Source organism: Scaptodrosophila lebanonensis, unplaced genomic scaffold, assembly GCF_003285725.1.
Source record: "Scaptodrosophila lebanonensis strain 11010-0011.00,11010-0021.00 unplaced genomic scaffold, SlebRS2 tig00000089-arrow-pilon, whole genome shotgun sequence".
Taxonomy (NCBI): Eukaryota; Metazoa; Arthropoda; class Insecta; order Diptera; family Drosophilidae; genus Scaptodrosophila; species Scaptodrosophila lebanonensis.
The window spans coordinates 5241991-5267306 of record NW_022060565.1 but is presented as its reverse complement, the minus strand read 5'-3'; the positions used below and the strand labels follow the sequence as shown (position 1 = coordinate 5267306).

The window sequence follows — 25316 nt, the reverse complement described above, 5'->3', positions numbered from 1 at the left end:
AGTCTGTTGGGGGTCCCCCTCCCCTCACGAGCTGCCCTCACCTTCCCCCACAATTAGGCCCATTGGGTGCTTGCGTGCAGGCATAAAAAAACAAATTCAACAATAATAACAACAACAGCATTGGTATTGAATGTTGGATTGCATGGTCTGTAAATATGTAAGTATATGCGTTGCGGCATACAATTTCTATTCGAAAGAATAGAGAAGGGCCCCAACTGCCCATTGTTAAAGGCTTATTAATGGGGCACAGCACGAAAGCGGAAACGGAAACCGGTAGCAGCATGTTATGCAAGCAGTTTATTACCGTCCGCATAACAATGGGTCAATGATAGTTAAAGTTTTGATGGCGTGATGCGGTCACAGAACAAAAGAATAACGACTCCGCCTCTAAATTCGCAAGCCATACAAAAGCTACTCCTACCCCCCATTCAATAAACCACAGTTTCGGATAACATGCTCAAGTGCTTGTGTTATTTATGGGCTGGGATGAAAGCAATTGCCTTTAATTGATTGATGGATGCAGAGCAGAAAAGGGGAAGTTCATTTAAGAAGCGCCAGCTTTGCATTCAAATTATGCAAATTGACTTTTTTCAACCAATTTTTGTCAAATTTTTCGTAATACTTAGCTCTGCTTAGAATAGTCTCCTATTTTATACTGTACCAGAAGGGGTAAAGGTTAACTAGAAAGTTGAAACGCGAAATGCAGAGGCAGGTGTGAATGTTTCATTTATGACCAGCATGATGGAACGAATCAATATGTCCGTCTGTACGTTTGTACGTCTGTACGTATGAACAGCGATAACTTTTGAAACATAATACAAATTTATTATAAACCAAATGTAGGCTCATTATTTTATATAGCTGCCACAGCTGCATCCTTGATCGGGCTGGCCAGACAAATGTGATTAGGCCATAATCCTGAAAGCTTTATGTGAGCACATACTACCGAAATGAGTAAGGCCAGTACTTCCCCTACTGGGAATACTATTGAAATGAATTAGTCTTAATTAGTCTCGATGCACTAATAATCAGCTTTGGTTCTTATTCGGTCAACTTAGATGTCGTGTGCTGTCTAGAGACTCTACATAAAGTTGTATAAAGATGAAGAAATCGTATATTTCTATTGAAAAAATTGCAAAGAAAAGCTGCATTAAATAGGGATTAAGATATTTTAATTATACTTATAAAAAGAAAGCATAAAAGAATATTTTATTTTATATGAAAATTGATGGCCATCTTAGCTTAAAACTTCTGCAGCACAGAGGTCAGCAATTTTGATTTTATGAACTGCCCGCTCGCCTGCACAGCCTTAGCTCTGACAACAATGATTAATGCCCGAGACCGTCTTAAACAAAGGCAGAACACACAAAAAAAAAAAAAATGGAAATAAAAAAATCGCTCACAGTCTTAAGTTTGAGTTAAGGGGCATGCCCATTTAGATTCAGATTCAGCAGACGCCGCTATTAAAACTCATTATGAAGTCATGTTAAATGGCTGGAGGAAGGCCAACAAAGGCTGCTTTAGCCATGAACGGGTACAGAGCGTAGCAAACATTAATTAAAACTGGAAAAAAACAACAAAAAAAGAAGCGAACACGGCGCATATTTTGCGCGTTTTTGTGTCATAAAGCACAAGCCTGTGCCCCGAGGAGGAGGTTCGAGGCTGGTGGTTGGCAGTTCCTAGCTCAACCAAAAATGTCGAAAAAAAGGAGCAAAATAATTACCAACGCTGCGCTGCAAAAGGCTGCTGTGATTTCATTTTTCATGCTATCCTTGTTGCTAATACTCTTGTTGTTGTTGTTGCTGTTGCTGTTCGCGTCGGTTCTAAAACATAACAAAGATTTATGCTTTGTCTAGAGGTAGAGCATACATTTCTGCGCCCAAAAACCGTCTACAAAACGCTAGGCCCAAAAATAGGCAACACAGTACACTGAACACAGTCACACAAACACACACACACACACACATAAGCATACACACACACACACACAAGCTTACACACTCACACAGGCACACACACAAGCTTACACACTCACACAGGCACATAGACACACAAATTATTGCAGCCGACAAGTCCGACAAGTTTGCAAAGCCGCAGCGAAAGTATTAACGCAAAACTTTATCCCTGCCTGTTCTAGCCAAGAACAAACATAGAAACAAAAGAGCAAAAAAAAAAACAAAAAACAGAAACACAAAAGCAACGCAACAGCAACAACAAATGTCGAAAACAAAAACCAAAACTTTTTTGAGGCTGCTTGCCATTGCTGTTATTGTTACTTGCATGATACTAGCACTGCCACTGCCACTGCCACTGCCACTTTCAACGAGCCACACTGCCCGCCTGTAGTATTTAAGCCTTAAGTGGTGATAATTACGTTGCGTTGCGTTGCTGCCGCCGTCGCTGCCGGAGTAACGATGAGAAGGCCGGAGCCAGTGGTTAACAGTCTGCGCTCAGTTCGGCTGCATATAAGCTAATTAAGTTTAATTGGATTAATATTATATTAAATTATGCACACACACACACACACACAAACCGCCGACGCGGTCGCAATGCATCGACTAGAAGTTCTGCCCCATCTCTTCTTACCAATTTTGTTGTTGTTGCTAAAGCCTACGACCTTGGAAGAGTTGGTCTTGCATTCGACAAATTTTTAAAATTGTTTGATCTCCATGTAACAATAATACCTACTATTGTTCAGGATATCGTTGATGTTGAGAAATATACTTCTATCTTGGTATTTATTTAATTCTTGCTTTTTAGCGCTTTTTTTTAAATTAGTTTTAGAAACATCGATGTATCGATTTTCACAGCAGCAATGGTTTTGGTTTTTCTTCGATGAGTCGATGTAAATGAAACGATTTCGTCTTTGGATTAGAAAAGAAACGTCGCCGAGAAGATCAAAAGTTTATCTAAAAAAAGGCTAAAACCCACAAAAGATTAAACGAAAGCTTAACACAACGACTAAAAAGCTACACAGCTATGCCAAGTAGGCTTTAATTTAAACTTCAATAGAAAATTTATGAATTGTTAGGATACAAAACAGAGGCGTGATGGCTGGAACGATGACCATTGGGATGCCGTATAGCTACTTGATTTTTTATTGCCGTCTTTTCAACGATTTAAGCTAGTTTCCGATCTCACGATTTCCAGTTTTGTTATATCCGTGGCACTATTTAGAAAGGGAAGAGCATGTGCCTGTCAAGTGTCGGTGTTGGACTACCCGACTTTTCTTTACTACTTTTTTAAACCTTAGGCTCACTTATATGGTAAAATCACATAATTAATGCTCAAGATTCTTACTTTTTTATTTACTGCGAGTATTGCTATCCTCATGCAAAACAATAGCTTTGTTATGATTTTTTAGATGAACTTGATGGTAAAATATTTGTTCAATTCATTAAATAAATACTGCATAAGCGGTAAAAATAAAATTATCCTTTTGATGACTTCAATTGGAAAATGCTGGCAGGATATTTGCGGAAAATCACAAATGAGCGGACATAAAGATTGAAACAAGAAAATTCCAATTACCAAGCAAATTAGAATATAATTGAATTTTTTTTTAATTTTAATTTTATATATAATTAAAACCCCAATAATTCAAGCTCCAACACAAATTCGAAAATCCGAGTATGCAGTTTTGTTTGTATTCTTTAATTGATTTTAGAAACTAAGTTTTAAGTCGATCGGTTGAAAAATGCGGATTTTTCAAACAAAATTTGGAGCTACTTTTCCCCCTTTGGAGCTCGAATTTTCCAAAATCCCTTCTTAGTGCGCATCCACACCATGATAGGATACTCGAGCCGAAATTTCAGCATCCTAGCTTTTACCGTTTGGGCTGTGGGCTGTTGACGCGGTTTCCTTTTGTGCCCCAAGAAAACCCCAATAATTCAAGCTCCAACAAAAAATTTAAAAAACCGAGTATGCAGTTTTCTTTGAAATTCAAACAAGTGCATTAATTTATAAGAATCTTTCTTGTCGCACAATAAACAAAATAAATAAATAAATAAAATATAAAACGCAAAAAAAAAAACAGTTTTATCCTGCTTATGGCTTGGGAGTACATATAGAGGAAGGGGTGGACAGGCATGGCTGTAACGCGACTCATTTCGTCATACTGATCAAGACTACATATACTTTGTGGGGTCTGCATAGCTTCATTTGTACTAAATTTTTGTCACCCGAATATTTGAAACTTTATTATAAAATCAAATTAAAGTGGAGTGGAGTGGAGTGGAGCAGAGCTGGAATGTCCTACTCTCTTGCCAACTTGATGGCACACCATGAAATTGAGTGGATTTTTGCTTTTTGCCTTCTGCCTTCTGCTCGCACCCACACATACTCATATTGTGAGGAAATGTTATAAAGCCGCCAGAAAGTATGCTTCATTTAATTTATAATGCACTGACGACGCGTCGTCTCTCATATGAACGCCATGCTCGTCTATGGACAATTTGCTGGCTAGATGTGTTGACATTGCGGCCCATTGTTGCTGTCGTCGAAACTTGATAAATTTTGCAATGCGAGTGTACTCCGAGTATGTTTTACTTTTTGGCTGCACCAAAAAATATGCTGTAGCTAAAAGCAAACGGAAACACTCCCTGGTGCACGATTGTAAGGAGCAGTTGATATAAGAAGAGCCAACAAAAACAACAGTACGAGTAGATTGTAGATTTGGCTTTGTTGTCGGTGTCGGTGCAAAGGATGCTTTAATTTTATGACGCCGTCTCTCGTCGCTCTCTTTTTGCCTGCTTTATTGAAATATTATGCAACAAACTTGATGAATTTTTAGCTCGACAAACTTGACTGCTGCAAAGGGACTACGCATTAAGCAAAACTTGCCTCCCAACGCCGACGACGCCGGCAACGTCGGCAACGCCTTTCCTGCCATTGTATCAGGTGTTTACCAGGCAGCAGGCAGCAGGCAGCAGGCAGGCAGGGAGCTGGCAGCAGTAACAGCAACAACAACAACAACAGCAAAAAAATATTATAATAGCAATTGAGAATTGCTGATGAGCTTTGCTGCCTGCCAGGCAGAATGCCAGGATACCAGGATGCGAGCCTGCTCGGCCTGCCATGCAATAGACTGCTCTCGCCTGCTCTCTTCCCTGGAAACTGTCAAGTCGCCGGCACAACAATGCAGAAGCAGCAGCAGCAGCCAGAGCGGCAGGAGCGGCAGGAGCGAAGAGTGACGTCGACGATGTCGCCCTAGTCTTTGCACAGACTTCATGTCAAGGGAGCATTTTAATTATTCAACATTGTTGACAAAGTTTCAACTACATTTGGCGGTGCCGCTGACGGGGGTCGCGTAAGTAGACAAGAGTGGCAGCAGCAGCAGCAGCAGAAGCAGCACCGCAAAAACAACAACAGCAACGGGAAGAACACCGACAACAACAAAATATGATTTGCTGCTTGAGCAGTCAAAAGTTTGGCACACAAAAATCATCCTTACACCAACAACAAATCCAAGCTTGCGGCCTTCCGATAGTCAGGGGAGAGGAGCGACTACCAAATGGTTACACAATAGCAGAGATATGCGGACTCGTTCCTTACTTTAAAGAAAAAGTGCCTAAAAGCCTTTAAATGTTGAGCAACATTCAAAGCACATGCTCGAGAATATGTTTATTCCAAATACTTTAAGCTTTAATTTAAAACAAATATACATATACCTAAATACACATAAGCTCTTTAAATTACAGCTTAGTTATAATCAGTTTCCAATTATAAATAGCCACATGTTAATAGTAAGATTAAATTCCAGCAATAACTTTCATGGGTTTAGATATCGAGGGAGCCAAGTTGAGTTGAAACTATCTAGCCCCATCCAATTCAATTGAACAAGGGGTAGGTTTCGGAGATGAGGAAAGTGAATGTAGAACTATAGCTATAGTGACCGATTTTAATTTAATTTCTACAACTACAATGGCCATTAAGGGCCGGATTCCTAATCCAAATTGGAGTTGTTTCGCCTTTTATTGTCTGTTCAACTATCAACTTTTCCCGATTAAGATTTATATACATATTCGCATTTATAAATAGTGTTGTGCTTACAATGCTGATAATTATTATACAAACTGAAAAAGTCAATACACCTATCGAATATCTTTCGAAGCAATGAAATGTAAAAGAAATCGATTTGGGTGATGCGATCGAGTTAACAACCACTTCGAGAGGGAAATGTTTTCTATCTAGGTTTCATTTTTCCCTTATTTGTAAAAATGTCTCGGAGAGTGAAAATGTTTTTCGAATAAAGAGCCCAAAGCTACAACGAACACTTTTTTTACACAAAAACACTCCCTGTATTATTTAATATATTTGAAAATCTCAGAACAACATAAGACTGAAACATTTAAAAACAACGTATCGGAGACAATCATTTAGAAAGATGCTATGGCTTTAAATATATGATAATAAGTGTGTCTGGCATTTTGCGTTTAAGTCCATTATTTTAGAAGTAAACACTTTCAAAGCGAAGTTGTATCTAAATTGAAAAGGAAACTTCGTCGATAGTATTCTCAGTACTCTCTGTTCATACAATGTCGTCGTATCTGAAGTGGAACTTGTTCTACTTTCCATTTATTGTCATCGCATATTTGCCAATTAAATTTGTTTAAACTGGATGTGCCATTGTTCTTGCTAGAGATGTGCTTCTAGTAAGCTTTTTCACGATAAATACAGAAGGAACTGACAGCTACGTGAACGAAATTCAAACTACTAACTCTTTCTGCACAATCCTTCAACTTAAATGAAGAAATGGAAAAAAACGGAGTACATTCTTTTTAATTATAGATGGACATGCTCATATCAGGATTATACACGATTAGGTCCTTTACCCGTTAAACGTTAAAGGGTATGTGAATAAGAGCATAATGCAGAACTAGGCATAAAAAAGCAGGAGGTTAAATAGAACTTTCTGTCTGTGTTCTAATTTCGACACAAGTTTCCATTCACAATGAGGGTGAACACTAAGAATGTGTTAAGGCAGTAATTATTAGTAATTATTAGTAATCATTAGGCTGGGTAGTTATTTAATAAGGAAGCTAGCTTTAGTTCTTCCAAAATTGTTGGCTGTAAATTGGCTGTAAATTCTCTTCAAAAACTGTAGATTTAGAAACACGTACAGGCGTACAGAAAAATACATCTTTGAATTGGAAGAATCATAGTTGTAATGTACTTGTATTAACAATATTGCAAGACTTGCAATTTTAAATTTTTTGTTAACAAGCGCACATCACTGGCTTGCCTCGCAACGAAATTAAAGTGCAGCTGAAAGGCCACAGCGGCAATGGCAGCCAAAATAAAAGAGGCAGTTACAACAACAGCAATGGCAACGGCAACGGCAACAACAAGACCAACAAGACCAGCAAGGAGGGTAGAAACGGAAATCGGCCCCTCAACGACAATGGTCGACTGCAATGGCATATGAAGCGTTTGGCCAACGCGCTTCAATAATTCTGTTTGCCTACACACACACACACACACACACACACACACACACACACATGCATGTGGCACCACAATTATACATATACGAGTACACACACCCACACTAGTGCATATATGCATACATACATATGTACATCCGAGTGGCTTTTGTGGTATTGACACGGAACCGAAAAGACAAAAAAGCCAGCAAGCAAGCCTGCAACAAAGTGCATAAGTGAGTAAGTGAGTGTACGAGTGTGTGTGCCTGTGTGTGTGTGTGCTGTTTCTGCTGCTGAAAAATTACAATGCAACTGTTTGCAATTGGCGTGTATTGTACGCTCCCACACACACACACACACACATGCACAAAAGCCAGCCCACTCTGACTCGCAAGTTAAAAGTCAACGGCTTTCAGGCAGCCGACAAAAATCACTTGGGTGTAGACTGCGTGGCGACGCCATTGCTGCCCTGCCACTGCCCCTGCCCGCTGCCTCAGTCGCTGTCACTGCATTGACTTTTCACGCTCAAGTGCCGTCGTCGACGATGACGACGACGACGACGACGACGACGGCGGCGGCGCACCAAGTGAACCAAACGAACCGCAGCGGCTGGCCCGACCATTATCGTCTGGTCTGCCATTATCGATTTAAAACGCACCACCCCCCTTACGCCTTTCTTTGCCAAATGTGTCTCCTGCTGGCGCCTTTAATAACTGTTGCATAATTTTAGGCGCGCATATGGTTTCTTTGTGCAATATTTTGCCAAACCGCGGCTAATTGAATTTGCATGGCAAATCAGGCAAAAGTTATACACAAAGTTCTGTACGTCTGCTGTGCGAGTACAAGTATGTGTGGGCTGGCCAGCCGAGGCAAGTGTTTTTGTTTTGTTTGTCTTGGCAAGGCAAGGCAAGGCAGGGCAAGGCAGAGTTTGCTGTTTGTTTTTGCAGAGCCACAAAACTTGAACACACTCACCCAGAATGAACGAGTGGCCGCTTTATTCATTTCGACTGCAATCATGCACTCACTTATTCATTTAGTATGTGCGAAGCATGAATTGAATGGGTGTGTGGGCGGGCCTTGTGGGCGCCTTTAAGTTGTTGGCCGAAAAGCTCACAGCGCTCGCACAGTTCACAAAAAGTTGCTTAAAAATGTGCGAGGCAGCAAATGAAATGCGAAAAAATACATATACAAGTATATAGTATATACATATATAAGTATAAAAGCCATTCACACACTCTTGCGTTACATTCGCAATCAGACACATGTGCATGCAACCATATACATGCATATTTAAGCAGACAGACATACATACCTACTGGCTGGCTATGTAGCACGAGTATGTATGTGTGTAAGGCGCAACACTTACATGTGTGAATGCCCCACAGTCCCCCCAGCAGCACTCCTCGCCCACCCACAATCCAAGATAGCAGGAGCTGGCCTGCTCCAACAATGAGACCTTTGTATGCGGCAGCGCGTTTCCCTTTTTGCTGCTGCTGTTGCGACTGCTGCGGACCACATGCATATACATGCGAGTATGTGTGTGTGTGTGTGTGTGTGTGGTACGTGTATGCTTTTATATTTGAGCTGCCGCCATTCCATTGTTTGTGTATTGAACCCAACAGGCACTTGGCAGGCTGTCTTATGCCAGTCTGGCTGTTCGCATGTCTGTCTGCCTGCCTGCTTGCCTGGCGTTTTCATTTGCGCTTCAAATCTAAGAATAATAGCCGCCTTGATTACATTCACGCCGCTTTATGACAACGAAGAAAAAGCTGCGCCACAACACCAACAACAAAACAATACCAACAACAACAAAGACAATGGGCTCTAAATGATTTGGAAAGTCGAAAAATTAACAATGGGCGCACAACTATTCGCACTCTAGCAAACTGCTTGCCATTCGATGAAGGCGGTTCTTTATTTTAAACATGAATAACAAATAAATAATGGTAAAAAATACAAAAAAAAAGGTTATAAAATACGGGATTGTATAATTTAAGAATTTTTGTAGAAACTTGTAAGTGTACAGCTTGTAATATATACAAGGTGCTTTCAAAGTAAACAGGACTTTTTGAATCTAGTGCCCCCTGGTAGCGCTATCTATATGTCGACTGGTGCGTTAGAATCTGCTATCTTTATCGAGTGTCCAGTGAGAATTTCATGACATTTCATCGATTGGAAGTGAAGCTATTGCGTTTTAAGTGTCAGTATGTTTGGGTTATCGGTGCGAAAATGAGCTTAGAACAAAGAGCCAACATTAAATTTTGTTTTAAAATTGGTAAAACTTTTACCGAAACGTTTCAAATGATGGAACAAGTTTATGGCGATGATTGCTTATTCCGTAGTAGAGTGCACGAGTGGTTTCAACATTTTCAAAGTGGTCGTGAGGACATAAATGACGATCAACATGTGGGCCAATCAAAATTCGTGATCACCGAAAATTCCATCGAAACTGGGCGTGAATTCATCAAAAATCAGCCGAAATCATCATTGAAATTGATGGAAATGGAATTGAACATCTCGAAAACATCGATTTATCGCATCTAGACCGAACATGTGGGCTTACGAAAGGTGTGTGCACGGTTTGTTCCGCACAAATTGACTGACGACCAAAAATTGCTCTCATCGATCGACGCTTGTGACCGATTATTTGACCAAAAATCACATTTTAACCATTAACCACTCGCCGAATTGCTGTTTACTTTGGAACACACCTTGCAGTACTAGCGGCCCGGTACGTGCTTCGCTACGTATAAAGTGAAATAATACAAAAATTTAATTGGAACATCAAATTCATTTATTCAAACAAAAAAATATTTTAACAATGACAATCCCCATCTGAAAAAAGCTTCAATTTGAACACCCAGCAGCACTTATTTTGCTCCTAATAATCCACTGAGTTTTGGGTACTGGCGACTATGCTGCCACAGCTGCTTACAAAAACATTTCTAGATTATTAATTAATAATTGTGGCATTTTATTGAAATTTGTATAAGCCCTATAGTTTTTTTTTTTTTTTTTTTTTTTTTTTGCTTAAACCATTTAGTTGTTGAGTTTGAATAAGTGATGTAAATGACTAAGAAAAAAACAATTCTATGCAGAAGTTGCAAAGCTGTATAAATAATCAATAAATAATTCTATATTTCTAAAAAGAGATATAGGCATTAGACGACCACATAAATACAATTTACCAATTTACCAATAATGGAGTGAAATTCTTAAGCCATTCGCAGAAAACAATAGAACGAAAAGCCTTACATTTCATATCGCTTTATTATTTATCAAAAAAAAGCTCTCACATCTTAATCATATAATCGTAAATGTTTGATTATCACGGAAGAACATTTTCCTATTGTTTGTTATATTTTTTAAATATTTTTAAACTAAACAAACAATTGATGCTTGATTTCTTGCTTCTCATAACTATTTCATGTCGTTCTTAGCGATTTCTTTAAATACATTTAATCGCTAAAGAGCAAAACTTTTAATTGTTGTCATATTTATTTGGGGACAGCTGTTCCAACTACGAATAGCATGTCATTGGCATTTTGTTCCACTGTACGGTGTGTCTTGTCGCATTGTTGCCGAAATGAAAAGAAATGAAATTAAGTAGCAAGAGCGCGTGTGGCATGTGGCATGTGGCATGCGGCATGCGGCATGCATGGCCAAGTTGCTGCTGGCTAGGAGCTGTCGCTTGCCGTTTTGCTATACCAACCACTTGAACTCTTGTAAGCCTGTTAAACATTTTGAGTGTTAATTGTGTGCGAGCAGCAATAACAACAACAACAACAACAATAACATAGCACAAACAATGACTGACAGCCACAGCAACAACAACAACAGCAGCGCAAATGCCCCTCCACTCCACTCCACTCAGGTCGTGATTTGAGCGGCTCAGAAGTGTATCTTGTGGTGTAACGCTTGCAGCAGCAACTGTTTTGTTAAATCAGTTTAATAGGCGAATATCGTAATTTTTCTTAGCGCCACCTCTTGGTCGTATGATGGAAAGGCGCAAGCAGGTCAATAGGGTAACTCCTTGCTTAACAGGTGCAAGTGTCACTTTCGCCGAAAATGGCTACTTTCACCTCGCTGACCTACCGCCTCTGTAAAAAGGTTCCCGCCTGGTCCAAGGCGTCAGATGCTTTCTTTTTCTGGTGATACTTGGCCGAGAGCAGACGTGTGCAAATTGCAGTTCAAAGTTTTTTTATATCCGAGTCGAAGAAAAATTTTAAAGTCGCCAAAAAGAGCGTATCCAGATTGGTTTTATAAAAAAAAAGTAAAAATAAAACAAAGGCCCACACAAAGGCCAGTGATAATATTGAGCTATTTTCGCTGGATGCCAGCCCTTGATCGTATTGGAGGGTTTCTGAAACCAAAGAGCAGTCCATTGCATTGGCATATGCAATAAAAGGCAGCCGCCAGCAGCATTAAAATTCTAAAAGACGAAATCACTCAAGTTTTGGACCCTAAGTTCGACGCAGCAGAACAACCGCAGGCGATCGTCCGACCCACCTGAGTGCAACTCAGTCTTCTATCGTACGCGAAGCAGCTACCAGCGCCGTCGTATCCACGCTGCTAAATTTTACCCGCGTCGGCTTCATTGTTGTGTTTGGTTTAAATAAAAAGGTTGAGTGCAGCTAAGACGTGTGGCCCTGAGCAAAGGGAAAAGGCAGTAGTGGCTAAATTTTTGGTTGTTGGAAAAAAAAACGATATAATGGCCAGCCAGAATCAACTTCTCCATAGGTTAAATTTTCATTATATTTATATTTAAAGTTCTATTTAGTCATACGGTTTTTTTTTACTGTTAATCTTGGTTCAGACCATTTATATTACATTGTTCGATGACATTAATTTTACTTTGTGAAGGCATAGGGAAACACATGGCCGAATTTTAATTATTAGTTTATCTTGGTTCTCGAAATCCGAAGAGAGGCCGTATCTTCGAATATTGAAGAGGAAGAGGAGTACCGTTTTTTTTGTATGTTTTGTTGAGTGTTTTCTTTCGAGTGAGTTTTTTTTAGTACAGCAGAAGAAAAAGAAACGAAATTCTGTTTTGTGTCCACACAGATGGTTGGATTGTATTCCCATCATCTAAGATTTTCCTTTTCAGCAGCGGTCTCATCGGGAAAGTACTTTCAGCGATGGATAACGCCAAGTAAGTTATTTTTTTTGCAAATTATTTTTTTTGTTATTATTTTTTTTGCGAATCACGTAACAAAAAAAAAAAAAACTCAACTAAAGAGGCAAAACTCAGAACATATAGTTTCATTACTTAGCTTAACTGATTCAATTCTTTTTTCTTGCATCATTTTTCTACTGCCATTTTGTTTCCATGCCGAAAGTTTTTTTTCTAATTTAATAATTCATAAGAATGTATATTTTTCATTTTGGTTATACCTTTATAAATCATTTTTGAATTCTATTTATTTTTCATATTCATTTTTTTTATTACCTTTTATCTATATATTTTAAGCATTCATATACATACACATTTAATTTCATTTATATTATACCTATTTAATTGTTATTTATAATTGGTTGTCATGCACTTCATATTTTTCCACGTTCGTTTTTTTTGTGAATAAATTATATTTTATAATGTTTTAATTTAACTTCTTTTGATCAATGCTAGTCATGCCGCCCCTGTAGGTCTCCCGGAAATTTTAGGGGTCATTCTAATAGTTAGTCCTTATTTTTTTGGTAAGGAATGACCATGGTAGGGAGGGCAGTTCACCTCAATAACACCTGAGGGTCGCAGTTCACCTCATTAACACCTGAGGGTCGCAATTTTCGTTTTATGTTTGTTTTCCCTCTTACTATCCTGTGTGTGTATTACCGCAACTTTTCCGCTTGTCTGCACGCATCTTTTTTTTAAAGAAATATATATGTATAGGCAAACCATAGGCGAGAAGCAAGATCACCACCCCACTTGCCGACGAGCCAGAGCCGGAAAAATTTCGCGTGCGCTCTCTCCTATGCCCACCATCTAGCCTGGATTATATACGTAACCCGTTACAGTTATGAATTATAATATACAATAATATTATTTAAAATGGCGCCCAACGTGGGGCATACTTTATCTAGACCTTTATAATAACTTTCTCTAGAACTCACATTCAGATAAAGAAGCCCATAATCTCATAGAGGCTCACACACACACAATGTTCTTTTCTTTATTTTCATTTTCAATTTTCCTAAATTATAACAGTAACATTGGGTTGGAGACACTTTGTAGTTCAGCTACCTATCTTCTGTCTTTTCAACCACGGTTGGTGTTGCCGCTAAAATTTATTCTTCCTATGAGTTATTTGATCCCTCATTTAGACGCATAGGATACGCAGGTATTTAAATTTCCAGTAGTTGAATACCTGACCACGGCTGAAAGTAGGAGAAAGTAATTCAGAAAGCTTTTCTATTTGAACAAATTTCCTTTGAGTTTTAATTTTGCTATTCAAGACGCATAGGATATGCAGATGACTTTGTTATTAGTAACGAATCAACTGACCACGGCTGAAAGGCGAAAGAAAAGACTCAAAACAAATCTATAGGTAAACTTTATTTGTAGTTTAAATGCATAGGATTTTGCAGTGTGATTTTCTTTTATAAGAATTCCTCTGACCACATTTAAATTATTTAATAAATCAAAAACCAAATCTTTTCCTTTAAAAAAAAAAAAAAATATTTCAATATGTAAGTTGCTTTGGATGACAAATTGAGTTGATAAATGTTATCACCATTTGGCCACAGCTTACTCAGGTTGTTGTTGCGCGAAAAATAAGAAAGAAAAAAAACGGACAGGTCTACCGCAATTGATTCTATTGGATCAGCTGTGGACGATTGTAATGACTTGTCGCCGCCAGCATCAAACGTAATATTTTACTTTTTCTTTTCGACGCAAACGTAAACAAATCTGCTAATTTGCTGATAAGGGATTCATGCAGGGAGCATTGACTAAGCAAAAGATCAATTTATGTTTATGCTTTTTGTTCTTCTTGATATTTATTTGTTGATTTACAAGTACCGCAATAGTTTTTATTGTTTACACGTTTTACTTTAGGTCTTAGCATAATTATTATTTGTTTAGAATTACACTCATTTCGCTCAGGTTGTGTTTGCAGTTTCGTTCGCATGCAGAGAGCAGTTGAAGAGATTAGCGAATAGCGGCTCCAAGGGTTATTGACCTTGCCCTTGAAATTGCTTAGATCAGCTGTTTTGTATTTCTGTTATTTTTTTTTGCTCTTAATAAGTTCTGTTGTTTATCATGGGTGTCGATCATTCGGATGAGGAGGCAGGCACAAATGCCCAATCTACAACACAGTGTCATATATGTAAAAAGAGCATAGCAGCAACGACTGGCTACACGACTACTTGTGGCCATGAATTTCATAAAAAGTGCATTATGGCTCATGCACGCACAGCAAATACTTGCCCATTCTGTGTAGCTGTTTGTTTCAAAAGCCAACCAGACACAATAGCGCAGAATACCAGGCAACAAGTCCGATTACACGAAACGTATGCAACTCAAGACGACATACCGGGTACTAGTAGATCAGCAGAACAACGGAATAGCACGAATTCCCAAGAAAATTCTATCGTTCCTATAGTGGCTCAGGCAGTTCGAGCCATGCAAAATGACCTTTTTAGCCAATTGTCAGCTCAAATAGCTCAGTCGATACGGACCAACATAGCAGAACAGATGAGTTCTTTAGTGGCTCAGACTCAAAACCAGGCTCAAAATACTCGTAGAAATAATAATGAGCAAGAGGCGCAACGCAGTCAGCGCGAGTCAATGTCTGTGGTATTTCCTACTGGAACACCAACTTCGCACAGCGATTTAACGTATCGTCCAGATAAAGTTGGTCATATTCTGAATAGTTGGAAGTTACGCTTCAATGGAAATCCGGAGGGCATTAGTGTCGATAATTTTATATATAGAGCTGAGGCAATGACACACCAAACTCTAGAGGGAAATTTTGCACTTCTTTGTTCTAATGCCAGTTTGCTTTTTGAAGGAAAGGCACGAGAATTTTATTGGCGGTTCCATCGAACTACTCCTTTGGCAAGGTGGGACTTACTTTGTAACGCACTTCGAAAACAATATCGAGATTCGCGTACAGATGTAGACATTCGAGAGGCTATCAGGGATCGAAAGCAGCGGGAAAAAGAAAATTTCGATTCATTTTATGACGCAATAGTTCAGCTAATGGATAGTTTAGAAAGTCCTATGTCTGAAGAGATTGTTGTCGAAACACTACGTCGAAACTTAAGGCCCGAAATAAGGCACGAATTACTAAACATTCAAATAAATTCGGTTAGCCGCCTGCGTGAAATTTGTCGCCGTCGCGAAGCGTTTTTAAAAGACGTAAAGCGAGATTATAGCTATCAAAAAACAGTTCCTTTTAGAAAGCAAGTTTCTGAGCTGGTTGAGGATAGTGAAACTGAGGATGCCGCAGAATTTTCTGACATGGAGAGCGAAGGCGAAATTGGCGCAATGGCTCTAGTTTGTTGGAATTGTCGTAAAGAGGGGCATCGATATCAAGATTGTGAAGCTAAGCGTAGAGTTTTTTGTTATGGTTGTGGTGCTAAGAATACATATAAACCAACTTGCACCAAATGCTCAAAAAACTCGAGGTCGAACGCACCGGCTCGGCAGCACCCGTGTGTTCAGAGCAGCAAATTAACGAATGCCGAATAATTACCGATGAAAACACAAGTACAGCTAGTTCTACGTTGTCACTTTTGCATTGGCCGCAAAAGTACAAAAACTTTGTAGATTTATTTAATTTTAAAAACTTAGGTAGAAGAAAATCAGTTTCTAGAAATGCAAAACGCATGCGCGCGTATTGGCAATCTGCAAAAACAATAAATGCCATTCGCTATAAAAATAATGATAAGCGCCCGTATGCTGAAGTTCGTATGCTGGATAGAATTGTGCTTGGATTAATGGACACTGGCGCAGCTATTAGTTGTGTGGGTGGTCGATTGGCAGAACAATTAATACGAAGTAGATTCAATTTCAAAAGAATTATAAGTTCAGCTTGTACCGCAGATGGAAAAAAACAAGAAATTGTAGGTCGTTTTAAAACTGCAATAAAATACAAAAACGAGACGAAAGATATAGAGTTGCATATTATTCCTTCCTTAAGTCAGGATCTGTACCTTGGAATCGATTTTTGGACAACGTTCAATCTTTTGCCACCGGACAGAGAAATTTCCGAACTGTCATCAGATTCTCACAACTTATTGGGTTTACAAAAGGAAAGCCTTCAGGCAGTAATTGACAAATTTCCTTCATTTGTAGTTTCTGGTCTTGGCAAGACTTCACTCATATCGCACATAATTGACGTTGGTGATGCAAAACCAATTAAACAGCGTCATTTTCCTATTTCTCCGGCACAAGAAAAACTTCTATATGCTGAGATTGATCGCATGCTTGAGCAAGGAGTTATAGAAGAGTCAGACAGTGCTTGGTCTTCGCCAGTTGTGTTGGTACAAAAGCCAGGAAAATTTCGTATTTGTTTGGATAGCAGAAAAGTCAATGCTGTATCGCGAAAAGACGCGTATCCGCTTCCACAAATTGATGGCATTTTAAGCCGTTTGCCAAAAGCAATGTTTATATCAAGTCTAGATTTGAAAGATGCCTACTGGCAAATTCCGTTAGATGTTTCGTCGCGAGATAAAACAGCATTTACGATACCGGGTAGGCCGCTTTACCAGTATAAAGTCATGCCATTTGGTTTGACCAATGCTGCCGCAACAATGACTCGTCTAATGGATAAAGTTATTCCACCATCGCTCAGAAATGAGGTATTTGTTTATTTGGACGACTTGTTAATTGTGTCGAATAGTTTTGAGTCGCACTTAAAGGTTTTGACTCAAGTTGCTGAGCGAATCAAATCTGCTGGTTTAACACTAAACGTAGAAAAGAGCAAATTTTGCATGCGCTCGGTTAAATATTTAGGACATATTATAGGTGAAGGTGTCATTCGTACAGACCCAGAAAAAATTTCAGCAATGACAGATTTTCCAATTCCTCGTACACTCAAAGCTCTAAGGAGTTTCTTGGGAATGGTTGGATGGTACCGCAAGTTTATTAGCAATTTTGCCGCAATATCTGCTCCACTTACAGATCTGTTAAAGCCCAGACAGAAATTCATTATGACTCCAGAGGGTGAACAAGCATTTGTAAAATTAAAGCAGTTGCTTTGCTTAGCACCAGTGCTACGCAGTCCCGATTTCAGCAAGCCCTTTTTTATACACTGTGACGCTAGCAAAACTGGAGTCGGAGGTGTCTTGGTTCAAAAGACTGAAGATGGAGATGAATATCCCATAGCTTTTGTTTCGAAAAAACTTAACAAGGCTCAAAAAAATTATACTGTAACTGAGCAAGAATGTTTAGCAGCTTTAGTATGCATTAAGCGTTTTCGTGCTTATGTTGAAGGTCACGAATTCACGGTGATAACCGATCATGCGTCCTTAAAGTGGCTCATGTCACAACAAGACTTACATTCTCGTCTTGCTCGATGGGCACTAAAACTTCAAGGTTTTAGATTTAAAATTGAACATCGAAGCGGTAGATTGAATATTGTTCCAGATGCTTTGTCTAGGGTGCACGATGACGAAATAGCTGCGATAGAGTCCAGTAATGGTTTGTTAGTCGACTTGGAATCTAAATTTTTTAAGTCCGATGACTATACTGAGCTCATGGAACGCGTTAAGGCAAATGCAGACAAATTACCCGATGTTAAAGTGGTTGAAAATTTTGTGTACCGTAGATCAGACCATGCAACGGGAGACCAGTTGCATGATTCTTTTGGTTGGAAGTTATGGATTCCTAAGGAATTAGTTTCAGAGGTTTTGAAAAACGCACATGACCACCCGTTAGCTTCTCACGGTGGAGTGCATAAAACTTTGGAAAGGATACGAAGGTATTATTATTGGCCAGGCTTAGTCAACGATGTGAAATGTTACATAAATTCTTGCGAAACATGTAAAACGACTAAAGCGCCAAATACAGTTCAGCGTCCGCCAATTGGAAAGTCCCCAGAATCACAGAGATTCTTTCAAAGGTTGTATATTGATTTCTTAGGCCCGTATCCTCGTTCTCGTAGTGGAAATATTGGTATTTTTATTGTTATGGACCACTACACCAAGTTCGTTTTTCTTAAAGCAGTGAAAAAACTGACTGCAGATGTTGTCGTGAAATATATGCAACAGGAGCTTTTCCACACATTTGGAGTTCCAGAGACAGTTGTTTCAGACAATGGTTCGCAATTTAAGGCTGAAGCTTTTCAAAAGTTGCTTCGGGACAATCAAGTTGTTCATACATTGACAGCTGTATATTCGCCACAGGCTAATGCGTCTGAGCGTGTAAATCGCTCAATTATTGCTGCTATTCGTTCTTATATAAGGTCAGATCAAAAAGACTGGGACGAGCATTTGAGCAGTATAAGTTGTGCTTTAAGGTCAGCAGTTCATTCCGGAATTGGTGCTACTCCATATTATATGGTGTTCGGTCAACAATTTTTAAATTCGGGTTCAACCTACAAATTGTTGAGACACTTAAAATTGCTAGAAGATAAAGCAGCTGTTTATAGCAAGGAAGATTCTCTCGAACTTATACGAAGCAAAGCATGCGAGGTAATGCGAAAACAAAATGAGAAAAATGAGCGCAATTACAATTTACGCTCAAGAGCAGTTTCGTATAGGGTAGGTCAGGAAATTTACCGGAGAAATTTTCGACAGAGTAATTTTCAAGCTGGCTATAACTCAAAATTGGGACCTGCCTATATCAAAGCCCGTGTTCGACGTAAAATTGGCAATTGCTATTACGAGCTGGAGGATCTCCAGGGTCGATTTGTTGGCAAATATCACGCAAAAGACTTAAAGCAATAGCTGCTTCAAGCTTAGGTGTGATCAGCCTTGATGTTTTTTTTAGAAAACCACCAAGTCTGATTTTGGTGGGGGGCATTTGTAACGCTTGCAGCAGCAACTGTTTTGTTAAATCAGTTTAATAGGCGAATATCGTAATTTTTCTTAGCGCCACCTCTTGGTCGTATGATGGAAAGGCGCAAGCAGGTCAATAGGGTAACTCCTTGCTTAACAGGTGCAAGTGTCACTTTCGCCGAAAATGGCTACTTTCACCTCGCTGACCTACCGCCTCTGTAAAAAGGTTCCCGCCTGGTCCAAGGCGTCAGATGCTTTCTTTTTCTGGTGATACTTGGCCGAGAGCAGACGTGTGCAAATTGCAGTTCAAAGTTTTTTTATATCCGAGTCGAAGAAAAATTTTAAAGTCGCCAAAAAGAGCGTATCCAGATTGGTTTTATAAAAAAAAAGTAAAAATAAAACAAAGGCCCACACAAAGGCCAGTGATAATATTGAGCTATTTTCGCTGGATGCCAGCCCTTGATCGTATTGGAGGGTTTCTGAAACCAAAGAGCAGTCCATTGCATTGGCATATGCAATAAAAGGCAGCCGCCAGCAGCATTAAAATTCTAAAAGACGAAATCACTCAAGTTTTGGACCCTAAGTTCGACGCAGCAGAACAACCGCAGGCGATCGTCCGACCCACCTGAGTGCAACTCAGTCTTCTATCGTACGCGAAGCAGCTACCAGCGCCGTCGTATCCACGCTGCTAAATTTTACCCGCGTCGGCTTCATTGTTGTGTTTGGTTTAAATAAAAAGGTTGAGTGCAGCTAAGACGTGTGGCCCTGAGCAAAGGGAAAAGGCAGTAGTGGCTAAATTTTTGGTTGTTGGAAAAAAAAACGATATAATGGCCAGCCAGAATCAACTTCTCCATAGGTTAAATTTTCATTATATTTATATTTAAAGTTCTATTTAGTCATACGGTTTTTTTTTACTGTTAATCTTGGTTCAGACCATTTATATTACATTGTTCGATGACATTAATTTTACTTTGTGAAGGCATAGGGAAACACATGGCCGAATTTTAATTATTAGTTTATCTTGGTTCTCGAAATCCGAAGAGAGGCCGTATCTTCGAATATTGAAGAGGAAGAGGAGTACCGTTTTTTTTGTATGTTTTGTTGAGTGTTTTCTTTCGAGTGAGTTTTTTTTTAGTACAGCAGAAGAAAAAGAAACGAAATTCTGTTTTGTGTCCACACAGATGGTTGGATTGTATTCCCATCATCTAAGATTTTCCTTTTCAGCAGCGGTCTCATCGGGAAAGTACTTTCAGCGATGGATAACGCCAAGTAAGTTATTTTTTTTGCAAATTATTTTTTTTTGTTATTATTTTTTTTGCGAATCACGTAACAAAAAAAAAAAAAAACTCAACTAAAGAGGCAAAACTCAGAACATATAGTTTCATTACTTAGCTTAACTGATTCAATTCTTTTTTCTTGCATCATTTTTCTACTGCCATTTTGTTTCCATGCCGAAAGTTTTTTTTCTAATTTAATAATTCATAAGAATGTATATTTTTCATTTTGGTTATACCTTTATAAATCATTTTTGAATTCTATTTATTTTTCATATTCATTTTTTTTATTACCTTTTATCTATATATTTTAAGCATTCATATACATACACATTTAATTTCATTTATATTATACCTATTTAATTGTTATTTATAATTGGTTGTCATGCACTTCATATTTTTCCACGTTCGTTTTTTTTGTGAATAAATTATATTTTATAATGTTTTAACTTAACTTCTTTTGATCAATGCTAGTCATGCCGCCCCTGTAGGTCTCCCGGAAATTTTAGGGGTCATTCTAATAGTTAGTCCTTATTTTTTTGGTAAGGAATGACCATGGTAGGGAGGGCAGTTCACCTCAATAACACCTGAGGGTCGCAGTTCACCTCATTAACACCTGAGGGTCGCAATTTTCGTTTTATGTTTGTTTTCCCTCTTACTATCCTGTGTGTGTATTACCGCAACTTTTCCGCTTGTCTGCACGCATCTTTTTTTTAAAGAAATATATATGTATAGGCAAACCATAGGCGAGAAGCAAGATCACCACCCCACTTGCCGACGAGCCAGAGCCGGAAAAATTTCGCGTGCGCTCTCTCCTATGCCCACCATCTAGCCTGGATTATATACGTAACCCGTTACAGTGGTTGGCTTCGCCCGTAGCCCCCGAAAGTGCAGCCAATGGCGATTGGCATGCCATGTTAGTCATGCCTTAAACAATCATGCTCGTCGAGCAGAACAGTGCTGGCCAATTAGTTGTTGTTGTTCGAGTCCAGTGCTATGTCGGGTCTCTTGTGGCTGGCACTTTTCATATCATCGGGCGCTGCCAACAAACATGTGGACAAGCCGCCCAACTTTAATTTTGTAGTGCAGATCTATGATCCGAAGTATGTGTGCGCTGGCTCCTTGATCAGTGCCCGACTCGTGCTTACCGCCGCCCACTGTTTCCGCCAGGCATTCCAGCTAAATCGGATCACAGTGCGAGCCGGCGAGACACAGCTGGTGGATACGTTCATTGGTCTACCCCTCAGGGAGTTACAACGCCATTCCCAATACTCGCCCTACAACGTGACGCACGATATTGCGCTGCTCCGCCTAAAGGATCCGTTGGCGCCCAACAGGCGCATTGGCTACATGACCGTCTGCACGCAGCGGCATCCAGACGCTGTAGACATGCACATGGCCGGCTGGAGTTCCCTCAACATGAAGGAACCGATACGCAACCATAAGGTGCCCGTGCTGGCGCGCGATAAGTGCGTGAGCCTGCTCAACCAGACCTTCGAGCATGTGCCGGAGGGCGTGATCTGCGTCACAGCACCGAACGGGAAATCCCTCGGCTATGGCGACTCGGGCGACCCACTGGTCTATGAGAACGAGGTGTGCGGCATTGCCGTGGCATTCCAGGGTTCCACAGACATCTACCCAGACATCTACACGGATGTGTATTTCAATCGGGACTTCATATCGAAGGCAACATTAGAAATGGATGAAAACGCCAAGGGAAGTACTTCACGTCCAAAGTCAGCCGTGGGGTGAACCACAAGATTAAAGATAATGCTAGTTTTGAAATTTAGGGAGCACACCAAGACTAGATAAATTAAAAGAAAGCGTGAGTACAGTAGTATTTGCAATCATTTTTAAAGCAACGTTTATGAACGGTGTTCAAATGCTATTCATTTGTTAACAAAGTACATAGAACTAACTCGATAATAGCCAAAACTCCATGCTATAATCACATGGAATATGGTATATAATTTATAATTATTATAATTGAATACTGTCTGCTTCTTCAATTAGTCTCGTATTTTTTTTATGTATTAGAGACCTGCACGAGTCAAGATCAGCACATGATGATTGGAAGTAATATGCATTTGTTACATTCAATTTATGACTCAAAGTAATTTGCTTTTCTTCTGTGCATCCTGTATGATTGCTTCTATGATTCATTCGTAATAGATCTTTGAATTGATGGAAAATGTTCATTCAATACCCATAGTTGAAGGCATCTTGCTGCCCGTTTTATCTACTGATTAGTTATGAGAGCTCCAATAAGTCTAACATTTTTACTAACACTTCAGAGACCTGTATAAATGAAGGTCAAGATCTGCTGATTGCAAGTAATATGCGTTACTTTCCACAACCTTTTTAAGACAATTGTACTAAGGTCGGGAGAGATTGAAGCTACGGGCTTGCCTCACAATATATTCGTAACTTCCATGTTATTCAATAATTCGAGTGCTTTAAAGCCACAATTGAAAATTGAATGCATCATGAATAATTCGATTGAGTAACTGTAGAAATAAAAAATCGTGTTGGGGCGCTAGCTTCTTTAAGTATTGCGAATGATAAATCCTCGTACATGTATTCCTAAAAATTGTGTATATTTTAAATTTCCACTTTTTTTGGTTTTGTTATATTAGTAATACAAGTATGATATGAGGTGTTTATACTTTATATATAAAAAATATTGTACGATAGCACAAATAAATTATTCTTGAGTAAATAATTATGTTTAATCAGATTTGGGCAGTATAACTAATTAATCTACCAATAAGTGATTTTGAAAAAGTCTTAGACTTGATAAAAAAAAAGCGCGATAGTGAATGGAATATCTTCGTCTTATTTTTTGTATTTGTGCCCCTTTTATTGAATTAAATCAAGCGCTCTTTAAGGCACTATTAGTAGCGTTATCTGCCTGGTTTGGTAAAAATTCAGATGCATATTCAAGCTATTTAAGATGCAAGTCATCGTATAAATGAAGAAAAGAGCAGTCGCGAACAGTTTCATTGAATTTTCACTTACTTGCTAGTACTACTTGTAGGTGTGCGAGTGTTCAGTTCTTGTGGCAATGAGGAGGACTCACCTGCAAAGAGAAATAAACAAATGGAATCCAATTATGCATGCATTCACAAAAAGCAAACACACAAAGATGCAGACGAGTACATTAAATAAAAATCGCTGCCGTTGCCGCCGCTGTTGCTATTGCAGCTGCTGATCAAATAAAAAGAGTTCACTTGGAAATTTCAATAAATTTCCTTTATCGCTACTTCCGTTTGCTTCGACCATCCAGCAACCAGCATCCAGCATCCAGCACGCAGCATTCAGCATTCAGCATCAGCATCCACCCTCTCCGACCCGTTCTGAGAAGCCAATGGCAAATCAATTTGCGCTTTACATAAAAATCAACAAAGGACCCAAAAGTGGGACTGCTGCTGGTGCTGGTGGCTTTTCGAAAATCACAGCACATAACCCATTAACCCAACGTTGCCGGTTGTCGCATCGCTCATACAACTATGCATGGAAAATGAAGTACGAGAACAACAACAAAACACAGCAATGAGCGAATGGACGGCAACGACACGACAACGATTTTCATACAATTTTCTTTCGTCCTCATCGTCGTCGTCGTCGTCATCATCATCGTCATCGTCATCGTCGTCGTCGTCGCCGTCGTCATCTTGTTCGCTACCCAAACAGCATTTACATAATGAATTCATATGTTTAATAAAATCTACACGTGAATATGAATACGAGGCATACGCGACACGGGCACACAAAAGGCCAGGCGCATGAATGCATGAACAGCGAACACAAAAGTATGCAAAAGGACGCACAAAGGATGGCGACGAGGGCGAGGACGAGGACAAGGATAAGGATAAGGATGGGGACAAGGCAAGCGTTCGGATTGCTCGGTTACTTTTTCTTTTCTTCGCCCAACTCCACCAACTCCACCAATCTGCCTCGCTCCTCATTGCTCATTCCTCATTTTCAAATAGTTTGACGACAGCGCCATGTTGCTGCCGCCACAGCGGTCGCCAACTTGCCTCGTCGTGTGTTGAATCTGTGCCGCATATTCAACAGTTTTGTCGGATATGAGTGAATGGCAAAAGGCTGGGGAAGGACGACGACTGAGACTGCGACTGCGAAAGCGACTGCTAAGGGGTTTGTTTGGCTCTATAAAAAATACTTTTGTGTTGTGTCGCTTGGCCAAATTAAAATCATATTAAATTTGCATATTTTGCCAACATTGTGGCAACATTCCGAGCGTTTATCGCTGCGGGCGCTCGAGAGGGGCATGCCGCGAAGGGTGGGCCTTTCAAGGCAAGTTTATGAAATTGGCATTGCCAGGTGTGGGGAACAATGAGCAAATACTTGGGCTGCCATTTGGCTTTTGTCTGAAGGCTTAAGGCATTGTTCGGCAAGCGAAAAAATTCGTATATCCCATTTCGGAGTGGGATGCGCTAAATAGCTGAGACTCCATATGAAAAGTCTCTATGGCAATACAAATACGGATAATTATAATTTAATTAGTTTACTTTTATATATATATATGTATTTTTTTTTTTTTGAATTCACAAAAGTGTATTTGTAAGCTTTCTCTGACTATACATTGTGCTGTGAATCGCCGTCCAAGTAACATTCTTCCGAGTTCAATTTTTCATTAGATATTAACTAGTTT

At 39.5% G+C, this 25316-nt stretch overlaps 2 protein-coding genes across 2 annotated transcripts in view; one reads left to right on the top strand and one right to left on the bottom strand.

Moving 5' to 3' along the window:
* The window catches only part of LOC115626917 (uncharacterized protein CG43867), a 157302-nt gene that overhangs the window by 120133 nt on the left and 11853 nt on the right, over positions 1 to 25316 (bottom strand). The window lies entirely within an intron of this gene.
* Positions 21638 to 22650, top strand: LOC115626990 (seminase). The gene has a single exon (XM_030522505.1). The coding sequence runs from the start codon at positions 21638 to 21640 to the stop codon at positions 22391 to 22393; it is 756 nt and encodes a 251-aa protein (XP_030378365.1). The 3' UTR covers positions 22394 to 22650.